We start from the raw sequence: 26201 nt of genomic DNA, 5'->3' as shown, positions 1-26201 counted from the left end.
TCATGTCAATGTAGTAAAATTATTATCCTACATCACGTCAAGTATAAATACATAATATATATTCTTAGTCTTAGTCTTTATGTATCTAGGCTATTCCATTTTTCCTTGTTGTTGTTGGTGTGCAATTGCAACATCAATAACCCATTTCGCTAGCTTGAACGTCCTTGCATTTAGTAAAAGATCATTCAACTTGAAGTTGAATTCAATACACATTTGAAAAAACTTATTCATTGCCAAGTCATGCAAAAGAACCACCAAATGATTCAATTTTAGTTGTTTGTATGTTCTTTGAGATTGTGTCAAATAAACAGAGCTCGGAAGATAATCAGAGTAATTCTTTGTAGCCCTAATCGGTTTTTCTAATAAGTTGAAGACCTCGCTTACATGCAAAGTTGTCACACATGAATTTTTGTCCTCTTCTATCGAATGAATAATCAAATCTGAAATCGCAAATACCGCATTACCAAAGTTGACTGGATTCAAAACTCTTGATTCAGTGTCCCTCTTTAAAGTCCTTCTAAAAAAGATTCCAAATTTGCTATCTAGAAATTTTTTGTAATACTGATTGCCATCTTTTTCTAATCTTTCAACAAGATGATGAAGCTCTAAAATAAACCCTTTCGGAGTTTTCAAAATAGACGAGACCCATGAAAAGACGCTGTTTGGTAGATACTTTAAGATATTATTCTCGAGAAATTTGAATAGCTGTCTAAAGGGTGCTTCACTTGAAGTTTCATTCGATGCCTCTGGATATTTTTTCATATCATATTTTGACGATTTTTTTTTATCTTCCTTATGGGCATTATTAAGATTAGAATTACCGAAAATATCCCTACCTGTACTACTGTCCTTTGGTAATGGACTGATTAACCCATCATCTAACCTCACAGTATCCAGTTGCAAGTACTTCAAGTCAGATGGGGATCTATAGTTGATTCTTGCGGTAGTACCTTTAATTACTAAAGAACATTCATCAAGTATTGCAGGCCAGATGAATCCGAACTTAGAATGAGCGCTATATATGGCTACCCGCAACTTTACCCCTTCTGGGTCATTTGTGGAGGCAATATAAGCCAATTCTTGAAATGCAGCTAAGCGACTTATCTGATATTGCGGTTCAGTACTTCTCAATCCCGATAGCAATGTATTTATAGGGTCTGAGCTGTATGTTGAAATCGGTTTCTTACCATCTAAGCAGCCAATAGTAGAATACACGTTGTATACATGGTTAAGTATTTCCCACGATAGAAGAACATGGAAAGACACGAATGAAATTTGAAACAACACTCTAAAGGACAAATAAAACTTTGGAATTGAAGTATCCAATCCACATGCAATCAATGCTGGCCAATTAAATTTATAAATGATTGGCCTTGTTATGCAATACACAATTGGGCTAGAGAGCCCGACAATTAAATTCAAGAATATTGCATTGCCTAATAGATTTGGAAGTTTTTTCATCAAAGAGTCATCTGGTCTTACCTTAGATATACCATATCTAAAATTAAGCCTATTGCGTTGGAAAGTCAAGTGCTGTGCTGAATAAATGAATGCTATGTACACAGCATGAAACCAGTAATGGACCCATTCGTCATTGACAATCGGTTTGCGTCCATATTCTTTTGATAACACAGCATAATCATACTTAAAGCTTAGCTGCGATATGAACACCAGGTACAGTACTAATGAAGACACCGAGTAACATAGTACGATTATGAAGAATTTCTTCGATAATAATGAGTAGTAAATTTGAGAACCCAAGGTCTTGAATGGTGTGAATTCAACTGTAGTGTACTTGTCTCTAGATATTTTAAGGGTCATGAACCCAAGAAATAGTAAGGGGCCCCTTATTAATATAGTAAGTAATAGATTCCACCAAAAATGTCCAAATAGGACTCTTAAACTAATTGACAAAATCACTGCCAAAAGACCGACCACATTTTTGAAGTACCCCATTCGTTTGATCACTACCTTAGAATAGTAGTAATCATAAGAGATGTTCCTCTTACCACTAGTCTGGTCTGACATCCTTGTAACAATAATAAGTTCTTTCTGACTGTTCTATGTGGACCCTAAAAAGATAATATTGCGATACTACCTATTTGCGAGGCACACGACCAAATACACCTTTGAAAAATCTATCGTTTACAAGGATGTGTATTTCTATTTACATGTCAGTGGACAAAGAGTTAAAAAAAGAATTTATGACCATACAATCATTGTTCGAAACTTATTGCCAATAGCAAATCAATTCATTTTTTGGTTAATGGCTAATTGAGCCTCACGTCTTAACCTTTCGATTTCACCGTCCAAAGTATGCTTCACAGTCTCCAATCCTGGTTCACCATTGATCTCACCTAAAACCTCGTCAAGAACCAAGCCCTCGTTGACGTTGGCATTTGCAAAAGCATAAGAATAACCCTGTAATTTATTTTCAATGTTCAACTGGTTACGTTCAAATTTAGAAACATTTACTTCAAATGCTTCTTTAATGGCATGATCGAGTTCTTCCTCAGTTGTTATGAATTTGGAAGCTGCATGATACAATTCTAATATCTCGTTAGCTTTTTTCTCTTTTACTTCCAATCTTTTTACTTCTCTATTCAAGATTCTTTTCTCTTCGAGGATCTCTTTTTCCTCTTCAGTTCTCTGTCTCATTATGGGTCCGCTTAAGTAAGAGTCTATAGTAGGCAAAGTCAATCTTGTGGCTTCAGTTTCCTCGTGCGAAAAAATATCTTTCTTGGCCTCTTTCTCCTTTGCTTCTTTCTCGGCTTTCAATTCTTCGATCCTCTGTAATCTTTTTGCTTCAGTAATGTAAGCATCTTTCAAATGTACTCTTCGGATTTCGTCTCTTTTCAATTTCCATAATTCATCGTGGGACAATTCTGACTCATTGACTATAGCAGGAGAGCGGTCTTCTATATTCCTCTTGATCCTCTCTTCAACAGTCACAACTGGATGAGGTACTGGTTGCCTCTGGAACTTAAATCCTCGTTTTTTGGGCAAAGGAATGCCTTCGGCATATCCTTGTTCTATCTTGGATTCTTCTGCAATCTCATCATTAGTCTTAGGTCTTATTGGATTTCGCTTAAATACTGGGCGAACCCTGGGTAAGATACCTGATTTCCCGCCGTATTTAAGAGCCCGCTTACTCATTCCAAAGATTATTATTACCCTGTTTTTTCTATTATATATTATATAGCGTAGAAATATAGAAAATTTTGAGAAAGTACCGACCGTGAAATTTTCAAACTAACGGTTCTTGCACGATTGCACTCTAAAGATAGCGAAATGTTGATCGATGATGCTAATGGAAATCAGAAGCAATATGCTGATTTTGGTTAACTTGAAGGAGTACCCCAAGTTTCAAAGATTCTCTCCAGAACCACTTTGCCTATTTTCTTGTTACCAACCTGATTTTTGAAGAGCTCCAGTAGAAGTTCCCTTTTCTCCTTGTCACTTGTACAACGATGTTCAGTATGATAAAAATCTAATAATCCTTTAGGAGTTTTAAAATAAGACTGAACTGTTACTGCTCTTTCCAAAGAGACGCCTTTTATGGCCATAAGCATAGAAACAAACATCTCTCTTACCGTCATCATACCATTTTTGGCCAAAGAATCTTGAAAAGTGGAATATAAGTGAACACATTCATATGGCGTGGATCTGCTCTCAAATTCTTCTCTAAATTTTAAAAGAAGCAGAGCGTATTCTGCTTGAGTATTCATAATCCGCGGTCTTAGAACAATTAAATTAGTGTTACGTCTCTTAAAAGCTAGTTTGATCACGTTAGTTAAGGTAGCAAGTAAGCTAACAGTTTCTTCAATCGACTTGGACCGTTTCAAGTTAAAATTAGACGTTGTCATTGTCATAGACATTGATGTTCTGATTGCATCTTTCATATGAGCGACTTTTTCTATGCCAACTTCTTCAATGATGTAATAGAAGTACTTCATACCTGTCTTTTTTAATCTATTTTTTTGCTCTTGAAAACGGCCATCTTTGATCGAGAATGCCAAATCATCTAATTTTTTCCGTTCACAAATATAGTTCAATACCACCTCTCGTTTTGTTTTTTTACGTCTTGCTATCCACAAGGAATCTCCTACGGATAAAGATCTAACTTCGCATTGAATACCCAAGCTCTCTAACCTTTGTCTAAAGAAGTCACGCTCCTGTTGGCTTCTAATTTCTCTGTTATCTATCAATAAGATAATTTCGAACTCTGATTCCAACCATATGTCATATTGTATGCCTTGAAACAGTTTATTAGCAATATCATGGTGCTTCGAATCATTCAAAGCCTGAATAGTTTTCGACTCCTGCCGTTGAATATTATCATTTGACATACTTGAACGATTTTTTAGAGGTGAAGAAGCAAAGTTGCTGTCAAATAGAAATGTAGCACTAGGGTTATAATCCTCAAAGATAGGAACCTGTTCTTTACTTTCAGACCCTAATTTTGAGAAGTCTGACAAAACCGTTCTCGTGGGAATAAATGGACTAACTCTTATCTCGTTATCAAAAGAGATATCTGTGGCACTGCTTCTAGGTGGAGATGAATTGATCCCCTCCGCTTCCTTGAGTTTAGATGCGAGCTCTAAGCCCTCTTCAGTCATGACGTATAATTTAGGGGACCTCCCCATGCATCCGACTAGATCATGCTTTATAAGAATTTTTATGGAATCCCATGCTGAGTAGAAATCGCTATTAGAAGGGTTCGACTTAAATGACCTATCACAATATGGTGTTGCAACTTTGATTATTTCATCCTTGCTCAATCCACGAAGCCCTTTATCTCTCAAGTATAAAGCAATCAAAATAGCATATCCTCCAGAACGTTGCCTAGGAACGTAAGGCTTCTGTTTTCGTGGTCGCTTATTATCATTCCCTTTCGTTATCTGCGCTGTTCTTTTATCTTTGACAGACAAGGTAGCTGGGTCAAATGCTTCAGGATATCTCACTCCATTTTCAAGACAATACTTTCGAAGACGGTTTGTTAAAGATAAAACCGTCTTTTCCCCAACATATTGTATCAGTTTCAAAGTTTTGGGATCATTAATGGGCCCTTCATGGTGTCGCACTCTATCTAAAGCCTTATTATAAAGTAAGGCCGCTTTAGTTCCTTTTTTTGTTGCTTCTATCGCTGCTTCTTCGAGCCAACCTATAAATAACAGTTTCAAGTCATTAACTTCTTTCGACATTAGACCCCCAAGTCTAGAACTGTAGTTTCAATTGCACCTCTTGTAGATTTTGATGATGTAAACAAAGTTTTAAGACTCGTTTGATTTCTTACACAAACTTGAGATGCTTTCATGAAAAACAAAAATACGCTACAAAAATCTTCGTACTTTCGTAGACGAACATCTGAACCATTATGTCGTCTTCAGGGTCTGGAAAAGCCTCGATGCTTCCTCCCATTAATCTTATTTTTAAATGCTTACAACAGCAATCAATCGTTAATATCTGGTTATATGAACAAACTCATATGAGAATACAAGGTAAAATTAGAGGATTTGATGAATTCATGAATATCGTTGTCGATGATGCAGATGAGATTTCTACGTCCGATGGTGAAACTGAGCACTTAGGACGAATATTGTTGAAAGGTGATAATATTACTTTAATTTCATGTCCAGATATTTAATAAAGACATTCTACTTTATATTTCTACATATTCTTAAATATCCATGACATTGTAAAATAAATGCATCATAATCTTCATAGGTTGATAATCCAGTTGGACTAGGCAAACATTTCGACTATCTTGATTTCGAATGCTCAAAAGTGACTCTTTTTTTCTTTCTTGGACTTTCTACATCTCTTTCCGGACTATTGGCAGCCTGTCGATTGTAACGTAAATTATAACGTTTCCTTCTTTCTTCCTTTGCAATTATGATTTTGTAATTCGAGATCTGTTGTAATCTATGATTGGAATTATCTTCCTTCTGGGAACTCGACTTCCTTTTTGGATATTCCATATCAAACTCTGAATTGAATTGTTGAGAGCATAGAAGTTTCGAATCATTGTTCTTATTGGTATGTGGATTGTTCTTTAATGGCTGCACTTCTACCTCAGAAAACGTGTCCTTTTCTTCTTCTTCTTTTTCTTCTTCTTGTTTCTTTTTAGCGTCATCATCTTCCAGAGTAACGTCCTTAGAGTTCATTCATGCCAGAGCTAATTTTTGTGATAACTATAAATAGATTCAATACCTCAAACAAACTAATTACTGGTTCAGGACGTGGGATCGCCACATATGACTAGATATAACTCTGGTAACGCTTAAGATTATAGTTATATTTGACCTCTACTCGCCTTCTTCTGAAACTTTCCTCAAATGTAAGTGTGCAACACGTTAAAAAAAAATGATTACGTCGCGCGCATAGACAAACAAACTAGATACTTACAACAAACTACTGATTCTGTTCTCTAATTTTGATTAATTAAGATAGCCTTGTGTTGATCATGAGTGGCTCTACAACTTCCAATAATCAGCAGCCTTTCAATCATCCCGGTGCTTCTCATACGACTCGTCAAACTGCAAGAGGTGACCCCCAACAATCCATCAACAACATAAGCAATGATGAAAATCAAACGAATTCGAATGGCGGATATCGTAATCTAAACCATAGGGACCTGACCCAGCAGACATCGGGATCAACGAGGCCATTTAAAGCGATCCCCTATACATATGAACAGCAAGAACGAATTCAGCAATTGCTTGACAAAGTTTTGGGACCAGAATACGTTAGTTTTCGTCCCGGCGGCGGAGGACAAAGTGTATCATATATTGAAGGATGGAAGGCGTTAAATCTAGCTAATGAAATATTTGGGTTCAACGGGTGGAGCTCGGAGCTTATAAGCTCTCAAGTAGATTATTTTGACACGCATGGAAACTCTGGTAGATTTTCTATGGGCCTTTCTGTTGTCGTAAGAATTACTATAAGAGATGGCACCTATCATGAAGATTTTGGGTATGGGTATATTGATAATGCCAAAAGTAAAGCTATGGCTTTCGAAAAATGTAAAAAGGAAGCATTCACTGATGGTTTAAAGAGATGTTTACGATGTTTTGGAAATGTTCTTGGGAACTGTTTATATGATAAAACGATAATTTCTAAGATGCAAAAGGTGAAACTTCCCCCTGTTCAACTAGAAGACGATAACTTTCATAGAGATCCTATGTTAGTCAAAAGAGAAGAAAGAAAACGACAAGTACAACGTGTTAATGTACCGGAGTCTACTCCATCAAATGTGGTCAATAAAAACCGTGGTCAGCATGAGATAAATGGGCGTAGTGAAGCAAGGGATCAAGAAAATATGAGATATAAGAAGGAGGATCGTGGGAGTCACTTAAAGAAAAATGCAGAAATAGTAAGCGATTTTGATGACTCGTTTGTATTCAGTGATGATCAACCGGTAGATATCGATCATGGCCGCAAAGTTGCTAGAAAAAATGAAATAGATGACGACGAATTAGAAATGATCTTTCACGAAGACAGAGAATTTAGTCAAGAACAACTGAATATGGATGATAGCCCTGGGATTCGGAGAAGCGCTTTGGATACTGATGTGTACTCCTCTAGTGATGCAACTTCAAATATAGTTTCAAATTTGTTGACTGATAATTTAGCCACTCCTCATCAACAAAAAATCGCCTCAGAAGCTCCTCTTTTTGTGAGTGCCAAAAAAGCAGATCTTATTCAAAAAGGAACCGACGTTCAGGGAAGCAAAATTCCAGAATTTGATCCGAAGTTTGTATCACCAAATATAAGAAGGACAATTGATCCAACAAAATCAGTCCCAGTAAAAAGGTCAGAGGTTTCAGCACTTAACAAATCCACTAATAAACCTGATGCACCATCAGTCCTCAGGCAAAGTAATCGTCTCAACCTGTCATCATCTTTAAAGCTGGTAAATAATTCTAATTTGGGAAAACGAATGGTTGGCTTGCCTCCGTCGCAAAGCCAACCACAGAAGAGACTACGAAGAAATCTAAACAGTGATAATAGTGAGCTGTTAGTTGATAAAGAAAATTAAAATACCCTCTTACGAAGGTTTTATAATTTATTGCATTATAGTCGTGTAGCTAGTTTCGATTGCAAATATTTACTAATAGAATAGATAAAGTGCGAGAAAATTATATTTAAAGTATCTGAGGACTCGAGTGACGCATAAATGGCTTTATCATCGAAGGGTTTGCTGTCTGTGGATACTCTCTTGAGACACATAGGCCCCTATAATGATGTCCCAGAAGAATACAACGTAGATCATGCTATCGCTGCCTTAGAAAGCTCCAAAATATTGGTAATCGGAGCGGGTGGATTGGGATGCGAGATACTAAAAAATTTAGCATTAACAGGCTTTAAGGACATATATGTAATTGATATGGATACTATAGATGTTTCAAACTTGAATCGTCAGTTTTTGTTTAGACCCGCTGACATAGGGAAGTCGAAAGCCGAAGTAGCTGCAAGAGCAATAGAACAAAGAGTGAAAGACATCAAGATCAAACCTTATTTTGGAAAGATTCAAGATAAATCCACAGATTACTATAAACAATTCAGCGCCATTGTCTGTGGCTTGGATAATGTTGAGGCAAGACGTTGGATCAATGCCACTTTGGTCTCACTTGTCGACGACGAATTGAATAACTTAATTCCTTTGATCGATGGGGGTACGGAAGGGCTTAGGGGCCAGTCTAGGGTTATCTTACCAACCTTGACTTCTTGCTACGAATGTACGTTGGATTTAATATCGCCCAAAACCACATTTCCTGTCTGTACGATTACCAATACTCCAAGGTTACCAGAACATTGCATTGAATGGGCAAGTGTATTAGAATGGCCAAGAGTCTTTTCAGGTAAAGCATTTGACGCGGATGATCCAAATGATGTTGATTGGATGTATAAAACATCGAAAATTAGAGCAGAGGAATTCAAAATCGAAGGCGTGACGAGACAATTAACCTTAGGTGTGGTCAAGAACATAATACCTGCAATCGCATCTACTAATGCAATAATTGCCGCATCTTGCTGTAATGAAACATTTAAATTTATAACCAGCATAAATCCCATTTTAAACAACTACATGATGTATTCGGGAGATGATTCGGTATTCACATACACATACTCTCATGCTAAGAAACCAAGTTGTCCAGTTTGTGGAAGCTTGTCCAAGAAAGTTGAAGTAAAGAACTGGTGGACTTTAGAAAAGATGATTGATGAAATTAGCGCGAGACAAGAAGTGCAAATGAAGCTGCCATCACTTACCACGGCTCGAAAGTATTTGTATCTCAGGATGCCCGAGAGTCTAGAAGAAAAGACAAGAATCAATTTATCGAAGAAAGTCAATACTATGATTGAAGATGGAGAAGAGATAATAGTAACTGATCCTAATTTACCAATTTCACTCAAATTGATCGTCAAGTTTCTGGGATCAGATTCAATTCCGAATGACATTAATTCTCTTTTGTCATAGCATTATCTATACAAATGTATTTAAAGAGAATTTAAAACTAATTACTTGTACTTTTGCATTTCATGAATTAATAAATCATTAAATCTTTTATAGTTATCAAGATAAAGGTGATGACCACTGTCTGGAATTTCGACAACTGTACTCCTTTTTGGGTCCCTATGATAATTATTTATAATATTGGAGCATAGCTCGCCACCTTTTTTGTCCATCCAATCTTCCTTTCCATAACACCATAATAGCTCGCAATTGATTTTATGAACACCCCGCTCTATTAGAGGAGACCTCGCATCTGCTCCGGGAGCAAGTAAGTAGTTTAACATGTATTCGCCAGAACCAGGACTCTGAAAAATACCATATATATACTTATGCATTAACTTTCTCTCACTGGGATGCAATTTTGCAAACCTGCGGGAGGTCCAACCACTCACTAGCTTTGACCCTAAAGGACCAGCATTTCTTATCAAGGAAAAGGGTGAAATGTTCTGTTCCCACAATTTTGCAAAGTAGCCTGGGACGAATATTTGCCTCCTATGCTTGATAATGGCACCTGGTGATGCCATAATCAATTTTTTACAGAAATTTTTTTTCTTCATAATATAAGAAGCCATCAAATATGCTCCCATTGAGTGCGCCACTACCAAGATCTTCTCCCTTGATACGGAGCCCAAATTCCTTTTCACTAACCACTCTTCGAAAGAATCATGGAACCATTTCTCAACTCCATTTAGGTCACGTGTTTCTGGTCTAAATGGTGGTCTCGATGAGCAGCCGTAACCTAGCAAATCGATAGCATGTATACACCAATTCTTGGACCTCGAAATTTGTTCGAAGTTTTTAATATACAACCCCAATCCACTCCCATATCCATGGACCATAATCAAGTGGTTCAAGTCCTTCGAATTTTCACTTGCACCTTTTGGATAAATCACAAACTCGTTAATATAGTTTCCACAGTCCAACATAGTGCGAACAACACGAGATATTCTGCCGAGATCATCCTGTTCTGGGTAAAAAGGGAGGACTGATAGTAGATCACTCTGAAACTTAAAAACATTGTGTCTGCATGCAAAGTCATGCAAAGATTCCTTTACTGACAAAGGAAAAGTGTTTGAAAAAAGTTTCCTTATGGGTAATGATGTTGGATGCGTCAGACGACGATAGGCTGATGTAGCCTGCTTCGACGGTAGCCTTATCTCCTTATGAACACGTCCTCCTAAGGTACCGTCTGAACGCACGGTAGCAAAATTTGGAAAATGTAAGGAATATTTGTATCGCTTTGCAGTATTTAACATTTTCTCGTTAATGAAAATTTTGAACGAAGATTAAACTTAACCACCTCTAACCACAAATACTATGCTTTCAGTTCAAGCTTTCTAATATACAAATTGCAAGTCAAGTGGACTGCCTGTGATGGCTTCCCTACACATGTTTTCAGTACACGTAAGAAAGAAAAATATGTAAAACTTCAGCAAAGTAACCGTTGCGCGAAGCTGTTGGGGAAGTGAGACAAAATGACACTTGCGCATTGCCGCTCTAGATTATATACACACCGTTTCAACAAATGTTTCCATGTCCAGTGCACGTGCAAATAGTCATGCGCATTTCCTCATATTTGTGTCATTTTAGTATCTAACGTAGACTTCCATTCACAACCCCAGCTTCGCTTCTGAATCTCTTTGCGATTTCGCCTAATATCTATCAGATGCTTCTATTGCCTACACAATGCTCATCGTATACTATACATAACTCTAGAACATTTTTCGTCATAGGTTTGTAATTTACCAATTACTGGAAGCGCCCTTCTACAGCTATTATGTCCTCTGTTTCACCCCCCAATTCGCCAGCACGTAAAATATCGGACGCTGGTTGGCCGGCTTATGTTCTTCGACCGCATGTTGCAGTTCGGTGCAGTGTTACGCTATCAAGTGATGCTTTTCGGTGAACACGTATGCAGGTCGAGCCAAGAAGCATTTTGGAGAGGCTCAAATATTCACAGGGTTCCACCGAATAATTTTACATCCTCTATACATAAAATTAGCATCTGTGCCAAGCACTCGTATATAAGTGCCATGATTATAAGCCTCAGGGAAACGGCCAAGTCTTAGACTAATGTTTCAAAAGTGCTTTTAGTCCTGGAAAAAATAAGAGTATTACTCTTCACATCGTCAGCGCATCCCCAAAACAAAAGTCAAATGTTCGTCAGAAATCCGGTTTCCCGCCCCAGTGCTAATCTTACTTTCCGGCTTATTGGCTCAATCTAAAAAGACAATTTGCGAGTCGGTCAGGATTACGTAAACAAAGTAGCTTTATCTGATCAATCTCTATGCGTGTATTGTATATTGGTCGATATCCTTACCACCGGTATGCAAAGGTTTGAATTAATGAGCATAGTTAACGCAAGTTATCAATAAGGCTGCCCGTTTCCATCAAATTAGCAATATAGAAAAAAAAATTTTGTCGCCTGAATGTAGGTAGATCGAATTTCTGCTCCTTGAAACCCAAAATATAGGCAGATCGCAGGAATGCGATATATAAATGCAAACTCTGGCACTTGAGAAGTTTTTTACCCTCTTTTGATCTTTAGCTAGTTTCGTTATTCAGATTCTGTTTGGAGTATAGGGTTAAACAAAAATAGAAGCTGGTTTGAGACTGAATAAAGATGATGTTGATAAGATTTTTGGCAGTCTATTTCATGGCAATTGTCTTTGGTGCCCAGGTGAATGCTAAGACACACACTTGGTACTTTAAGACAACGTGGGTAGATGCTAATCCTGATGGAACTCTCGAAAGGAAAGTTATTGGTTTCAATAACTCATGGCCATTGCCGACATTGAGAGTGCAAGCTGGTGACCGCGTAAACTTATATTTGATAAATGGCTTCGAAGACCGTAATACTACGTTGCATTTCCATGGTCTCTTCCAAAATGGTACAGGTCAGATGGATGGTCCTGAGATGATAACTCAGTGTCCAATTCCTCCTGGAGAGACATTCTTGTATAATTTCACAGTTGGAGATCAAGTTGGTACTTACTGGTACCACTCTCATACAAAAGGACAATACCAAGACGGTATGAGGGCTCCCTTTATCATTGAAGAGAAAAAGAAATCTGATTACCCCTTTGATTTTGACGAAGAATTAGTTTTGCCTATTGGTGAGTGGTACCATGACCATTCCGATAAGTTATTCCCAACTTTCTTGAGTCTTTACAATCCTACAGGTGCAGAACCAATTCCTCAAAATACTTTATTCAACGATACTAGAAACAACAGTATGTATGTCGAGCCCGATAAGACGTACTTTGTTAGAATAGTTAATGTTGGTGGTTTTGTTTCTCAATATTTGTATATGGAGGATCATGAATTCGAAGTTGTTGAAGTTGATGGTATCTACGTGAAGCCGAACAAGACAAGTATGATTTATATCACAGTAGCTCAAAGATATGGTGTTTTAATCAAAACCAAGAGTGACACAAGTAAAAACTATGCTTTCATGAATAAGATTGACGACACTATGTTGGATGTTATTCCTGATGACTTGATTTTGAATTCAACGAACTATATTGTTTATGATGAATCTAATGATAAGCCAGATGAGTACACGGTTGATGCGTTAGATTACTTGGACGACTTTTTCTTGGAACCTGTTGAAAAAGTTGAATTGTACGACGATGCTGATCAAACAATAACTGTGGATGTTATTATGGATAACTTGGACAATGGTATTAACTATGCCTTCTTTAATAACATTACGTATACCGCGCCTAAAGTACCAGTATTGCTTACTGCATTAAGTGCTGGAAAGGAAGCAACGAATTCGTTGGTTTATGGAACAAATACCCACTCATTTGTGTTACAAGGCGATGAGACCATTGACATAGTTGTTAACAATCAAGATACTGGTAAGCATCCTTTCCATTTGCATGGACACGTTTTCCAAGTCATCGAGAGACATGAAGAAGTCCCAGATACTGAATCACCTGTTGGCTTCAACAAGTCAGATCATGCAGAATGGCCTGAATATCCAGTACGTAGAGATACTGTTTATGTCCAGCCTCAGTCTTATATGGTCCTTAGGTTTAAAGCAGATAACCCTGGTGTTTGGTTTTTCCATTGTCACATTGAGTGGCATTTGGAGCAAGGTCTTGCATTGGTTTTGGTTGAAGATCCTATTGCAATCCAAGAAAATTCTGAGCAACAGCTCACTGAGAGTTCTAAGAACGCCTGTAAGAAAAATGGAATTAGTATTGAAGGTAACGCAGCAGGAAATTCTAAGGACTACTTAGATTTGACTGGCCAAAATGTTCAAGTAAAGGCATTACCTGCTGGATTCACAGCTAGAGGTATTGTTGCGTTGGTTTTCTCGTGTATTGCTGCCGTCTTAGGTTTAGTGGCTATTGCTATATATGGTTTGGCCGATATTAAAGATGTTGAGGCAAGAGTTGCTAGAGACTTGGACGTTGAAGATGTAATCAATAACGAAGATGACACCAACGAAGATATTCACGAAGAATCGGAAATCCTTCCAAGTTCCAGCGGTAAACAATAAATTACCGTATGAATTTATCAGGAATTGGATATGTAAAATCTTCACTAGATGGATGATGCTTTAGCTTTGGTCATGAAGAAAATGTGTGTGTGTGAACTAACCACTGCTATGCATCGAGTCAACTAGTCGCTATGAAATAAGAAAGATTTTTCATTATTCTTGATTATCCCCCAAATCACTGTACGTATACCCTATACGTATCCTTATACTCCAAATTTTTTTTGTTAATGAATGGCTCGACTCTCCCCTTTTTTTTAATTTGTTAATAATAAACGCCCCCCGCCCTTTTTGAATTTGTTTACTTCATCGTAAGTATGTTGTGTACTATTTTTGCTGAGTAGTAAAAGGTATTTTGTTGTAGTTGCACGAATTGAGAATGAGAAACACTTTTATTTTAATTGTAAAACACAGAAAACAAAGAAGGCAACCCGATTACATCAATATTCCATGCTTGGAGCTATCTACATCACGGATGCTGGCAGCAATTTGGTCTTTGAGTACTTGATTAATCTTTCATCACCTAGCTTCAAGTCGCTTTCTAGCATATTAAGTCAAAAGTCTCGACCAGGCACTGAAAGCGCTCTGTCATTGATCGAGATTAATAAGAACTATTATGTAACATTTTCAGATATTAAAGGCTTGCGGTTATATGTTCTCTGCTCGAATGAACATGCATTCAATCCCATGGTACCATACATTTTCATGAGTCAATTAGTTGATATCATGGAAGAATATTTTGGAGCTCCATTAACTTCAACAAAAATCGATGCGAACAGTGACACTTTAATGCTTCTATTAAGCGAAATGGTAGACGATGGAATACCAAATATTACGGATTGTAATGCTTTAAGGGATATTGTGCCGTTCAAAAGTTTGCTTTCCAGAATTTTGAGCACACCGAATCGAATTGCAAAGGCATCTTCTCCCAATCCTTTGAGTCAAACATCTGAAACTAGCAAAGAAATACTGCTGATCCCATGGAGGAGGTCTAATGTGAAATATACCAATAATGAGATGTATGTTGATGTTATAGAAAACTTGAGCGTAATATTGAAGCCTATATCCAGAATCGCGTCCGGAACTCTATCATCTGTTAAAGCATTTGATTCAGCATTTTATTCATCTTCCAATTGGAAACCTGCTACAAGACTTATACCAATATCTGGATTTATCGATGGAAAGGTCAATTTTGTCTCTCATTTAAGTGGTGTACCAATGTTGCAAATGGTGCTTCTGGGTAGAGACTTAGATAAGATAACCCCGAGTTTTCATCGTTGTATTAAGGTTAAGAACTGGATTGATAATCCTGGCCACATGTCATTCATTCCCCCCGATGGACGAAGTACACTAATGAACTATAAACTTGATTTGGACACAATGAATAAGTCATATCAACAAGAAGTGTTGGATTTAATAGATATTGATTACCAATCTGGAGTAGGTGTAAACCAAAATGAGTTTCAGATCAAGCTATTCATTAAAAGCGATATGAATATAACCAAAATAGACAATTTGATGATTGAAATACATGTTGGATCCCGGGCAGACAATGAAGATGAACTGAAAATCGACATGAGAGATATAAACATAAAGACAAATCGAGTAACTCATGGGGATGCAATGCCTAAGGATAAGGGGAAAGTGGAGTGGAACTTGCGAACAGTTTCCACTGGGATTCAGGCAGTCTTCGATGGTTCCATAAGTGTGGGTCAAGCTGAAAATACAGTTTCATTTGATAATCAACCCCACACTTCTGCCGATTTGATTTCCATAGAAGACAATGTCAGTGAAAAAAAATCAACGAGAGCTCCTATATCTTTGAAGCCCTCTTTTTTGAGACTATCTTATTCACATAAAGGTAGCGTTCCCAGCGGCTGGAAAGTTGATAGTTTGAAGATTGTGAGTGCAAAAGGTTTAGGTGACACTGTGAAGCCTTATAAGGGTGTCAAATATATAACTAAAACTGGAAACTACATTATTCGTTCTTGACGAAATTCATATTCATTTAGGACTAATATAGAAGTATTTGAAATGACCACATTATCAATAAGCTCTATAGTAAAATCATCTGTAAAACTTGCCCCTCTGAATTGGTTAACGTTATCATGTATTGCCAAAATAATGCTTGAAATAAAGGATTTACCATTGACCTCTAATTGGACTTCTTCTTTTTTGCCTTTTCTTTCTGAGAACTTTTGATTAAGACGCTTCCAATAAAAGATCCAACTCCCAAACCCGCAATAAGCAAGAGAAAAAAAGGAAGTTTTATTGCATAGTCTCTTGGCAAAAACAAAGAATTAAGGATATTGCTTTCATCAACGAATGGTAATACAAAAACCCACACGGTGTAATAAATGAATACTGCGGTAGCAACTGCGAGCATGGCCATGCCAACTAATTGATCAAAAACCTAAAAATATCTGATTAGTAAAGCTCCATTGTTTCAAATCTCGCTATTTATTTAAACTTACCATAGTATTTTACGAATGTTTACAGCATCACGGCGATTCTGTTTATGATTAAAATTGAAGTCTAAAATCTACTAAGTTGGATCACGTGCGCTCTATTTTTAAAAGATTATGCTGTCACTAATCAGTACTGAGTACACCTTAACGGCTAGATGATCAGTAAGTATGTTCAACAAATTTAAACTGAGAAAGGCTCCTCTTTCCTTGAGCTCTGTTTCGAATGCCTTCAAGACTTCGGGCATACAGGGTCTAACTCCAGATGACATAAGCCCAAAACATTTGGGAATTGTGATGACTGCACAACTTGGGTTGCCAAATAATTCTATAGTTGCAATAGCTTATGACCCTGTTCAATCGCTTCTCGCGGTATCTACACTGCTGAACGATGTAAGAGTTTATGGTCAGGATAGGGTTGAAGTAGTTTTTGAATTTCGTTCTACAAATCCAATGACTTTGCTTAAGTTTGTGAAAGGTGTTTACTTAGTTGCTGCATCACCATCATCAGGACTTACTGTGTTATCATTACATTCTAAAAAAATCCTTGGAACATACCTGCCCTCTGGTAGTATCTCTACCATGGAATCTGATCCATCTTTGGATTGGCTCATGTTAGGTTTAAGTAATGGGTCTATCATTTTCTATGACGTCGATAGATTGTCAACTACACCATTAAGGATCGATAATTTACAGAAAAAGATAATGCCTAAGCAAAAATTGTCCGCAGTTTTATCAATTGAGTGGCATCCGAGGGATATTGGAACAATTCTTGTGACCTACAGTCATTCAGCTATTCTTTATTCTATAGCTGATGGTGATATTGTGAATTCGTTTGTTTACAAAATCTGCAGAGGTGCAAGAGGATTTGACTATTCATATTCGATCACGAATAATGGTAAGAAGAAAATTTTTGGTTCGGCAAAGGAAACTGTTCCGTCTGTAATTGAGTCACATTTCCATCCGAATGGCTTGCATGTTGTGACAGTACATGGAGACAATACTTTAGCGTTTTGGGATGCTCAGTCAGGAACCCTACTTGAAGCGAGAACTTTGGATTATATAAATATGCAAAAGGAAGGTGAGCCTATTGCACCACCTAATTCATTTTCTCCTATTCTGAATGTTCGGTGGATTTGTGGTGAAGATCCTGAGTTAACACAGTTGGCTGTTAGTGGGGGTAATTCCGACCAAAACGTTATAACAATAATAGATTTTGGGATCACCTTGAAGTACAGTTTAGCTTCCTATGAGAAACAAAGTGATTTTTATGCCAGGCCCCAAATGGGTCAAAGAAAAATAGAGATAGCGTTCAACCTTAAAAGTGATTCCTCAGAGAGTGAATATATAACCCATATACTCCCTTTGACCACCAATTGTTTACCCTACTTCAACGGAAATCATAACCCTCAATACTTGATGTTTCTATCGAACTTGGGGTCTCTTTATATGAAAAAATTTAATATGTATGCCGAAGATGGCTTCTCATCTGATCTTGAAGATTTAGTTTTGCCTCCTTCTGTTGCAATGATTCTACCGCCTGTCACAAAAATGTATGTTGTGACGGTCCCTAGAATTCAGTGGTTCGGAGTTTTATCTAATCGAGTCTCCACGAACGCCGGAGCTACAAAAGTTTTGTTGAAAGGTGGTGCCCCAGTTTCTTCGTCGCATTTGCCCAAGGCTATGGGATATGATGAAGGATTCCGTAATATTTTAGTATCTGGTCACAATGATGGAGTAGTAAGATTAGTTGACGTATCAAGAAGTGATCACCAGGATCCTTGCAATACGGTGCAGATTTCACTAAAAGATTGTTTATATGAAGAAAGCCCTCAGTCTATATCAGTGGTAGATGTTTCCTGTTCATTGGAATCAGCGGAATTAATCGTTGGATTGGCCAATGGTTCGGTAGCAATCTGTAAATATGGAAGAAGTCCAACTTCTTCGAAACAAGGTTCTTTTAAGGACATTGACTACCGATCTTGTCTCGTTGAACATAAAAACGGCGATTTCTCGATCCTCAGTCTAAAGGGCCGTGTTAAAGGGTCCCTTACATCTGCCTCCAGCTTTGTCCCAGTTTCGATATTGAACCCTTCAGCATTTGAATCAATTTCATGTCTTAAAATGAGTAACGTCGGATTTGCGGCAGTTGGATACTCAAGTGGAAGAATAATAGTATGTGATGTCTCTAGGGGCCCTGCTATAATAATGAATGCATCTTTGAGAGAATTTGCTCCTTCAGTAGATGCCAATTGTTATGTAACCTCCATGGAATTCGCAATAATGGAGTACGGACAAGATGGTTTCTCATCAATTTTATTACTAGTTGGCACGAATTGTGGAGGCAATCTTCTCATATTTAGAATTGTTCCTAAAGGAAACGGGGCATTCGAAGTCGTATTTGCTGATAAGACACTTGGCTTAAATTATAAGTCTAGAGTATCAGGTCAAGATGATGAATCAGAAATACGCCAACTCGTTCCAATAAATTCAAAGAATGGTGAATCTGCCGTTGCATCACTAGATATGTTCCACAAGCTAAGTCAAGGGGTCTTAATTCCAGGTTTCGTAGTAGTTGCTTCTGATAAAGATGTTCGTATCATAAAAATACCTAAAATGAAGCTATCCCACAAGGTGATTGAAGATACGTGCTTGAGTTGTGGTATTTTCAGGCTACATGGTAAAGGAATCGTTCTTGCCACATTAGTGAAATCCGGATTCGTGAAACTTTCCAGCATCCCTGGATTGCATGATGTTGCTGATGTAAAAATGCCTCTGAGCGTTTATGATAAATGCAAGAATCGATTAGACGCTGAGTCCGCGTTCAGTTCCAGTGTACAATCAACGGGTGACGCTTTCATTGCAACCAGTGAGACTGAATTAATAAACATAAGTGTATGTGTAAAATCTGGAAAGATTAACGATGATCTACCTACGGATTTACTATTTAATGAAAATGCAATTATTCCTGCGAGACCAGCTGCGAGTGCATTACTGTGGGCAAAAGGACAAACTAAATACATCAGCTCTCAGGATTTAGCGCAATTAATAGCTGGTCCGAATAGAAGAACCTCAAAGAATGTTGAGAGCCAATTGGCTCACAACATTAGCCCTGAAGCTAACCCCTCTCTGGGATATGGAGGCTATGCGCCAGCTTCAGAGGAAAATGATCGTGGTTATAAGCCACCCGTGAGGAAAGCAGGCAAGGGTGGTAGAGTGTTTGGCTCTTCTGGGTTTATGAAAGGATTACAAGACGGTATAGATTCCGTAGAGGAGTCCTTCAATGGCTACGCTGGAAATGTTAGTGAAAGTGTGAGTAATACGATGGAATCTCACAAAAAACAATTCTATAACGAAGCTCTTAAGAGTAAATTTGGTTTATAGCCATATATATCTTTCTAGCTTGTATGGATGAAATATTTCGTCTTTTTGTAGCTTATAGTGAGAACATTCGGAATTTTGCAATTGTTTTGATATCAGCGCGTGCTATAATTAATTGTAAACAAAGTGTTAAGCTACAAGAACGTATAAGATAAAGCAAAAAATTGCTAAGGATGAAAGAAAACAATAAAGAAAATGAGCTGGCAGCCGTGGCTAACAATAATGAAGAAAGATCACCTAGTGAACGGAATAATGCTCTTAAGTCAATATCACCAAACAGGTCTCAAACTTTGGTTGGAAAGTTGAATTTTTTACAAAATGACAACATTGATGAACATTTTGCCCAGATACACAAGACTCAGCAAGTCATGCAGCAGCTGCTAGGTGGTTTAGAGTCAGATACAAGACAGGTAGCTCTCGATTTGTCCCAATTGTGTGATAGGCTGAAGAACAACAACCAATATTTGAACAAATTGCTTCAAAAGATTGCAGAAAATTCAGGTGAAACATACGAAACAGGAGAAGATAAGAAGGAATTTATTGCAATTCTTGAAAAGATAGACAAAATGAGTAAAGATTCTGATTTTTTTGGTGAGCAAAAGTATTCTTTCGTTCAGAATGAAATACTGGGTTTGAAACGTGTCATAGAAGCTGATTTTAAAGAACTGATCAACTCAAAACTAACACAAGTGATGGAATCAGTTGAAAAGGTTTCGCTCACATTGTCGACAAAAGAGTCTAGCATTCAATCAGAGGTACAACGTATAATTCAATCAGAGTTTCGGAGACTCAATATTCCGGAATTAGAACGTCTTGAAGGTACCATAATATCTAGGCTTAAAAATGAAATTAATTTAAACGGTGTATCTCAAGATATCTCCGAATTATCGCAACAGGTACAGCATGAGAGTGAAGGAGTAAAAAATCTCCTAAAAGATGTTAATTCTCCATCTACTATTTCAAAGGAAGCACTATCAGAAATAAGGAAAATAGTACTGGAAAATAACTCGAAAGAACTGGTAATAGAAGAGTTGGCGAAAATTAATGAAACGAATTTAGGGAGCAAAGAAGTTTTTGCTAAATTACTTGAACTCCTTGAAGCAAAAGAACATGAGAAAGTCTTAGCGGAATTGGCTGCTATTAAACGAAATATTGAACAAGTGAACCAAACTAACTCTGCCGAAGCAATTGAGCAAGCTTTAAGGAAGATTAACGGTCAAGTATATTCGGATGATGTGAAAAGTGAAGACCAAAAAGGTAACAATCGTGATTCTGTGAACCAGGGAGATCTTGAAAGTACTGTTCAACTCAGAGATGAAACTATCAGAGAACTTACAAATAAAATTGAATCACAATCGAAGGCAATACAGAACTTCGTAGAAATGCGCAACTTGGTTGATGATAAGAAGGAGCTTGAATCGAAGATAGAAAAACTAAAGGCTAATTATGATGCGCTCTGCAAAACTTATGAACAAAAGTTCAACATTCTTCAGCTTTTGCAATTTGATTTTCAAGAACTTGCCGCTAATGTGAGAGAGACTACTTCATCTAGCCCTGAGATGAGGCTTCATCGATTAAATAAGGTGCACAAATTGCATGCATCTAAGATGAATGAAATTCAAAATTTCAGGACTAAAGAGTTCAACTTTGGCTACAAAAGAGTCTTGAGCACTCCAATGAAACCGAATCATCCTCTATATCAATCACTGATAGATATTGTTGATGATACTATTGCATCTAACAATTCAGATCTCGATGAATCATGATTTTATATATATACAGAATTTAGTTTACAGAAATACTGACTTTCCCATCCATGTAGGGCCGTAATGGTTCTGGTATCATAACAGAGTTGGATTCTGGATCATAAAATTGTTCGAGTATTGCAGCTATGACCCTTGGGATTGCTAAACAAGTACCGTTCAAAGTATGAGCGTAATTTAGCTTTCTGTCGTTACCTTCAACACGAATACTAAGTCTTCGTGATTGATATTCTCCACAATTGGAACAACTCGTCAATTCACCCCACGACCCTCTTCCAGGCATCCAGGCCTCGCAGTCATATTTTTTCAAAGCCGGAGCACCTAGATCAGATGTTGGCATGTTGCTCATTTTTGCACAGAGCCCCAAATCTCTTATTATGTCTTCTTGAAATCTGCGGAGTTCCTCTAATTCTTCGCTTGACCTGTCTCGTGTTGTAAAGTGAAATAATTCAATTTTAGTGAATTCATGAACTCTATAGAGGCCCTTTGTATCCCTTCCTCTAGCTCCGGCCTCGGCCCTATAAGATCTAGAAATCCCAACATACTTTATTGGGAATTGTTGAGACGCAGGAAGAGTAGAAGAAGAAAGAAAAGCTCCCAAAGGGATCTCAGCTGTACCTGTCAAAGACAAATCAGAGTTCGAAATGTCGTATACTTGCTGTTCGTTATTTTGATCTCTTGGTTTAAAGCCACATGCATTCACTATTTCACTTTTCACGATTGAAGGGGGGCTGATTAGCGTATAGCCTCTCTTTCTGGCTCTTGACAATCCATATTGAATTAAGGCTTGTTCAAGAAGAGCGCCATCGCCAATCAAATAATACCACGAGGAGCCTGAAATCCTAGCAGCAACATCGAAGTCTACGATTTTAAGTTTCTCAGCAATGTCTTTATTATCAAATTTGTTGACTGGATACCTGTTTGTTGCTTCGTCTTCGGATGAACAATTGATAAATGAAATCACTTCTTGATTATGCGGATCTGATGGAACAGTAGGATCTAGTAAATTAGGGAGCACTTCGGCTTCTTCATGGATCTTATCAGACAAAGCTGTATGTTTTTTTTCTAAGGATTTAAGTTCTTCTTTTATCTCTTTAAGCTTATTTTGAATAGCGATTGTTTTTTCCTTCCTAATTACCTCTCCTAGCTTTGTCCTCTCATATCTTAGGCCATTTATTTTATTTGCTAGCTCTAATTCTGCTGGACGATTTTTTATTATATATTCAAGCGAATCTAGCTTCTTTTGTTCCAATCTTCTCACAATTGACTCTCTGTATTGTTCTTGTAAAGCTATTATTCCTTTCAAATCAAATACTGGTTTCCTTAGGGTGCTTGTATTCTTGATAGAACTTAGCGATCGCTGAACTACTACCAGGACCATCTTGTGCCAAAAGGTTCAAACTTTCTTGATATCTTGAATTTTTTATTTTTCGATACTCAGTGTAATCAGAAATAACGGTCCAATTTAATTAGTTTGGACTATATAATTATATTTGAGCGAATTAGAGAGACTTTCTACTTCACAAAACGCTTCCGCTTTGTCATGGTACTACTGTGATGTCTAATCAACGAACAAAGAAAAAAGATGGTCTGAAATTGTCTATTTTAATTATATATGGTTTTTTGAGGAAATCTGCAAAATTTATCAAATATAATATATACATGTCTTACGACAAAAGAATTGATCTACAAAACTATTTACAAAAAAGAATAAGGATCCTTATACACTGCTTCTCTGTCCTATAACCTCCATAGCTCTAGTGGCGTCACCTCTTAGTTCTTTATCATCTAAGGTATCAGATAAGCAGGTCCAAGGATCTCTAGTACCGCCCCACTTTAATAAGCCATTTTTGTATTTTTCACCAGCATCTCTGCGCCAGGGATCTTTTTCAAAGAGACGTTTCCATACAATTGACGCAATAGCTCTGTCTAACAAATAAGAATAGTAAACTGCCCCATAAGAAAACAAATGAGGAAACTTTCCATGCCAAGTCGAGGAATTGTCGCAAAAAACTTTTAATTTAGATTCCAAGCTATGGTAAACAGGGGTGGAATCAAAAGTTTTAGGGTTTCTTGCAATTATATCTATAATTTCTTCACCATTTAATGCTTGGTCTAGCATGGCCATTTTTGATTGCATGAAGGTCTCACAATGATCCAACCTCGCTCTCTTTTGTTGACATAAGTCGAGCAACAGTTCTGATAAAGGCTCATTGGTTGAATAATGTCTTCCAATTTCGCATAAAACACGCGGATCTTTGCTGAAATATTCCATTAAGACAGATGGTAGTTCAACAAAGTCAGTCAGGCACCTCGTACCTGAAAGATTATGCAAATCAGTTTTCCCTATCATTGAGTGCATTGCATGTCCCATTTCATGAAAGATAGTGTCTACTTGATCTAATGAGAGTAATGTAGGCTCACCTTGACTTCCAGGAAGTCTCGCAAAAGATGAGTCGTTATGCTTTGAAAAATTGCAAATTATGGAAATAACAGGTAGTTGATGGTCCTCTTCCTCGTTTAGTTGTACCAAGGTTCTCATTTCATCTACAGCTTCATACCCAAGATCAGTATTCAATTTTCTCAGACACACAATAGTGAAATGTGAGGGTAAGACCTTTGGAGACCAGAAGTCTAAATATATGTAGCCCAACGTCTTATTCATGTTCAAGTCAAACACATTCAACTTGCGAACCTGATTTTCATCCCAGGTTTCACCTTTAACTGTGGGCTCCGGAATGAATGTAATGTTGTACAAGTTCTCGAACAAGCGAGCCAAACCTGCCATTATCGTACCCACAGACAAATATGGTGAAATGTCCTCAATAGGTTCCGTACATTTCAATGACTGTAACTTTTCTGATAAATAATCTCTATCCCAAGGCTTCACTTCACTAATGATTTCTTCGTCAGATAAATTAGGATTATAACCTTCCTTCAATTTATACAAATTCTTGAGCTCGCTTAAAACACTTCCTTTCCGTAAGGTTTGCTGAAGATTCTTTAAAAATGTCATCACATTTTCGGGGCTCTTCGCCATCTTATGTTCTAGTTGATAATGAGAAAAGGACTTGTAACCAAGCATCTTTGCTAAGATCGCACGATACTGAATAATACTGTTTAAGGTTTGAATCTGGTCCGGAGAGGAGTTATGTATTGCGGTCCAAATTTTCCTTCGTGCTTCTTCTGAAGGAGACGTGGTCAATATTGCATATGGTATATGACCAGTTAACGGAACGCTAATATATCCATCGTGCTTCTCAGGAGACTTTGATTGGAATGAAAGAATTTCCTTTTTTAATCTATTACTTGGAATCGACTTAAATTCTTGTTTGGTCAATTTGCACCACATATCTCCCAACAGGTTAACTCCATTATTGAAGTCAGAGCCCAATAATGATATGCTTTGGGTTAATGCAACAAAATTTTGTCTGATTTCAGGAGCCATATGAATACCTGATCTTTCGAAATCTTGCTTTAAATATTCTCCGACCAGGACTTCTTCTGCAGTCAATTTCTGAACGATATTCTTGTCCAGCAATATGTCATATAAGATGTCATATAGCTCAACATTTGTATTCAATTCATTCATATACTCGAACATTAACTCATGGGTCCTCTGCGCTGCGTCAATCCAGCTTTGGCTAGGATGCACCACCCTGATAAACTCAGCAACATCTATGACTCGACAGAGGATATCACTCAACTGATCCAACTTTCTTATATAGCTTACCTTTCCATGTTCGCTTTCAGAAACATCATTGAGCATCCCATTGACAAGGTTCTTAGCATCTGCTAGCGATTTCTTGGAGAAGTCCACGAGACTATCGGGGCTAGAGAGCATCTCATTTCTAAATAACCCTGTCGAGTTGGTTGAAAATATTGAGGAAAATGCATATGAGTCCTTATTGCCGTTATTGTTCTTCTTATTAAAGTCTTTGAAGTATTTATGATCATCGAAAATTCTTCTCAATGTAGCGTTGGAATCTTGCGGTCTCTCTACAGAAGTAGAGAGAGCCCTCAAGTATGATCGAAATGAAGTTCGAGGAATAAATTCCCCCACACGTCTAGGTAAAAGCAGGCATCTCAGAAGGATCATTGTTTATAAGACTTCAAATCATATTCTCTTTATCCCACAGAACTTCTATTAGAAATGTATAGATGCGTGACTGCACATAAGTAGTAATCCTAAGATTGCAAAATGCCTTACAAGAAGACCAGGCTGCAAAGCGTGGAAGGGCAGGGGATGCAAAAATCAGCATTTCAGCATAGTCTTTATAAGCTTTTATTAATATCCTTCAAACGAGCTGTTGGTAAACGTGAAGTTTTTATGTGTAAATGATGTATCTCCTTATTTGCCGGGGACAACACAGATCATCTCGACGTTACTACGATTCGTTTCCCTGAAGGAAACTAGATGAAATCATCGTGACCAGAAATACCAAATTAAGTGTAGCCGTAAGCCTTGTATTCTCAATGCTCAATGTTTAGTGGCCTGAGCCCCCATAATATTCCATTAGTATTATAGCTGCCAGAACCTGTCAACCGATGTGACACAAAATCCGATC

At 37.5% G+C, this 26201-nt stretch overlaps 15 protein-coding genes across 15 annotated transcripts; 7 read left to right on the top strand and 8 right to left on the bottom strand.

Moving 5' to 3' along the window:
• Positions 1-90: 90 nt before the first annotated feature.
• Positions 91-2028, bottom strand: PRCAT00001042001 (uncharacterized protein; the record flags this gene model as incomplete). Its single annotated transcript, XM_062950799.1, has 1 exon — positions 91-2028. The coding sequence occupies one exon, from the start codon at positions 2026-2028 to the stop codon at positions 91-93; it is 1938 nt and encodes a 645-aa protein (XP_062807865.1).
• Positions 2029-2247: 219 nt separating this feature from the next.
• PRCAT00001041001 (mitochondrial 37S ribosomal protein PET123) lies at positions 2248-3156 on the bottom strand (the record flags this gene model as incomplete). Its single annotated transcript, XM_062950798.1, has 1 exon — positions 2248-3156. One exon carries the CDS (start codon positions 3154-3156, stop codon positions 2248-2250), a length of 909 nt encoding a protein of 302 aa, XP_062807864.1.
• Positions 3157-3341: 185 nt separating this feature from the next.
• PRCAT00001040001 (uncharacterized protein) lies at positions 3342-5204 on the bottom strand (the record flags this gene model as incomplete). The annotated part of the gene is made up of 1 exon (XM_062950797.1): positions 3342-5204. One exon carries the CDS (start codon positions 5202-5204, stop codon positions 3342-3344), a length of 1863 nt encoding a protein of 620 aa, XP_062807863.1.
• Positions 5205-5377: 173 nt separating this feature from the next.
• On the top strand, positions 5378-5647 carry PRCAT00001039001 (mRNA splicing protein; the record flags this gene model as incomplete). The annotated part of the gene is made up of 1 exon (XM_062950796.1): positions 5378-5647. The coding sequence occupies one exon, from the start codon at positions 5378-5380 to the stop codon at positions 5645-5647; it is 270 nt and encodes an 89-aa protein (XP_062807862.1).
• A 115-nt stretch (positions 5648-5762) lies between these two features.
• PRCAT00001038001 (uncharacterized protein) lies at positions 5763-6167 on the bottom strand (the record flags this gene model as incomplete). The annotated part of the gene is made up of 1 exon (XM_062950795.1): positions 5763-6167. One exon carries the CDS (start codon positions 6165-6167, stop codon positions 5763-5765), a length of 405 nt encoding a protein of 134 aa, XP_062807861.1.
• A 299-nt stretch (positions 6168-6466) lies between these two features.
• Positions 6467-8041, top strand: RAD52 (recombinase; the record flags this gene model as incomplete). The annotated part of the gene is made up of 1 exon (XM_062950794.1): positions 6467-8041. One exon carries the CDS (start codon positions 6467-6469, stop codon positions 8039-8041), a length of 1575 nt encoding a protein of 524 aa, XP_062807860.1.
• Positions 8042-8179: 138 nt separating this feature from the next.
• On the top strand, positions 8180-9481 carry PRCAT00001036001 (NEDD8-activating protein; the record flags this gene model as incomplete). Its single annotated transcript, XM_062950793.1, has 1 exon — positions 8180-9481. The coding sequence occupies one exon, from the start codon at positions 8180-8182 to the stop codon at positions 9479-9481; it is 1302 nt and encodes a 433-aa protein (XP_062807859.1).
• A 41-nt stretch (positions 9482-9522) lies between these two features.
• PRCAT00001035001 (carboxylic ester hydrolase) lies at positions 9523-10773 on the bottom strand (the record flags this gene model as incomplete). The annotated part of the gene is made up of 1 exon (XM_062950792.1): positions 9523-10773. One exon carries the CDS (start codon positions 10771-10773, stop codon positions 9523-9525), a length of 1251 nt encoding a protein of 416 aa, XP_062807858.1.
• Positions 10774-12140: 1367 nt separating this feature from the next.
• Positions 12141-14027, top strand: PRCAT00001034001 (multicopper oxidase; the record flags this gene model as incomplete). Its single annotated transcript, XM_062950791.1, has 1 exon — positions 12141-14027. One exon carries the CDS (start codon positions 12141-12143, stop codon positions 14025-14027), a length of 1887 nt encoding a protein of 628 aa, XP_062807857.1.
• A 447-nt stretch (positions 14028-14474) lies between these two features.
• Positions 14475-16016, top strand: PRCAT00001033001 (uncharacterized protein; the record flags this gene model as incomplete). Its single annotated transcript, XM_062950790.1, has 1 exon — positions 14475-16016. The coding sequence occupies one exon, from the start codon at positions 14475-14477 to the stop codon at positions 16014-16016; it is 1542 nt and encodes a 513-aa protein (XP_062807856.1).
• Positions 16017-16179: 163 nt separating this feature from the next.
• On the bottom strand, positions 16180-16416 carry DPM2 (Dpm2p; the record flags this gene model as incomplete). Its single annotated transcript, XM_062956965.1, has 1 exon — positions 16180-16416. One exon carries the CDS (start codon positions 16414-16416, stop codon positions 16180-16182), a length of 237 nt encoding a protein of 78 aa, XP_062807855.1.
• A 244-nt stretch (positions 16417-16660) lies between these two features.
• Positions 16661-19873, top strand: SRO77 (putative Rab GTPase-binding protein; the record flags this gene model as incomplete). Its single annotated transcript, XM_062956964.1, has 1 exon — positions 16661-19873. One exon carries the CDS (start codon positions 16661-16663, stop codon positions 19871-19873), a length of 3213 nt encoding a protein of 1070 aa, XP_062807854.1.
• Positions 19874-20043: 170 nt separating this feature from the next.
• On the top strand, positions 20044-21636 carry PRCAT00001030001 (uncharacterized protein; the record flags this gene model as incomplete). The annotated part of the gene is made up of 1 exon (XM_062956963.1): positions 20044-21636. One exon carries the CDS (start codon positions 20044-20046, stop codon positions 21634-21636), a length of 1593 nt encoding a protein of 530 aa, XP_062807853.1.
• A 19-nt stretch (positions 21637-21655) lies between these two features.
• Positions 21656-23014, bottom strand: PRCAT00001029001 (putative serine--tRNA ligase; the record flags this gene model as incomplete). Its single annotated transcript, XM_062956962.1, has 1 exon — positions 21656-23014. One exon carries the CDS (start codon positions 23012-23014, stop codon positions 21656-21658), a length of 1359 nt encoding a protein of 452 aa, XP_062807852.1.
• Positions 23015-23353: 339 nt separating this feature from the next.
• On the bottom strand, positions 23354-25732 carry PRCAT00001028001 (metalloendopeptidase; the record flags this gene model as incomplete). The annotated part of the gene is made up of 1 exon (XM_062956961.1): positions 23354-25732. The coding sequence occupies one exon, from the start codon at positions 25730-25732 to the stop codon at positions 23354-23356; it is 2379 nt and encodes a 792-aa protein (XP_062807851.1).
• Between the last annotated feature and the right edge of the window lie 469 nt (positions 25733-26201).

The sequence above is a fragment of the Priceomyces carsonii genome, assembly GCF_900007245.1.
Source record: "Priceomyces carsonii strain CBS4050 genome assembly, scaffold: Debaryomyces_carsonii_scaffold_1, whole genome shotgun sequence".
Lineage (NCBI taxonomy): Eukaryota > Fungi > Ascomycota > Pichiomycetes > Serinales > Debaryomycetaceae > Priceomyces > Priceomyces carsonii.
The sequence above is the reverse complement of the archived record's forward strand: the minus strand, read 5'-3'. Positions and strand labels throughout refer to the sequence as shown.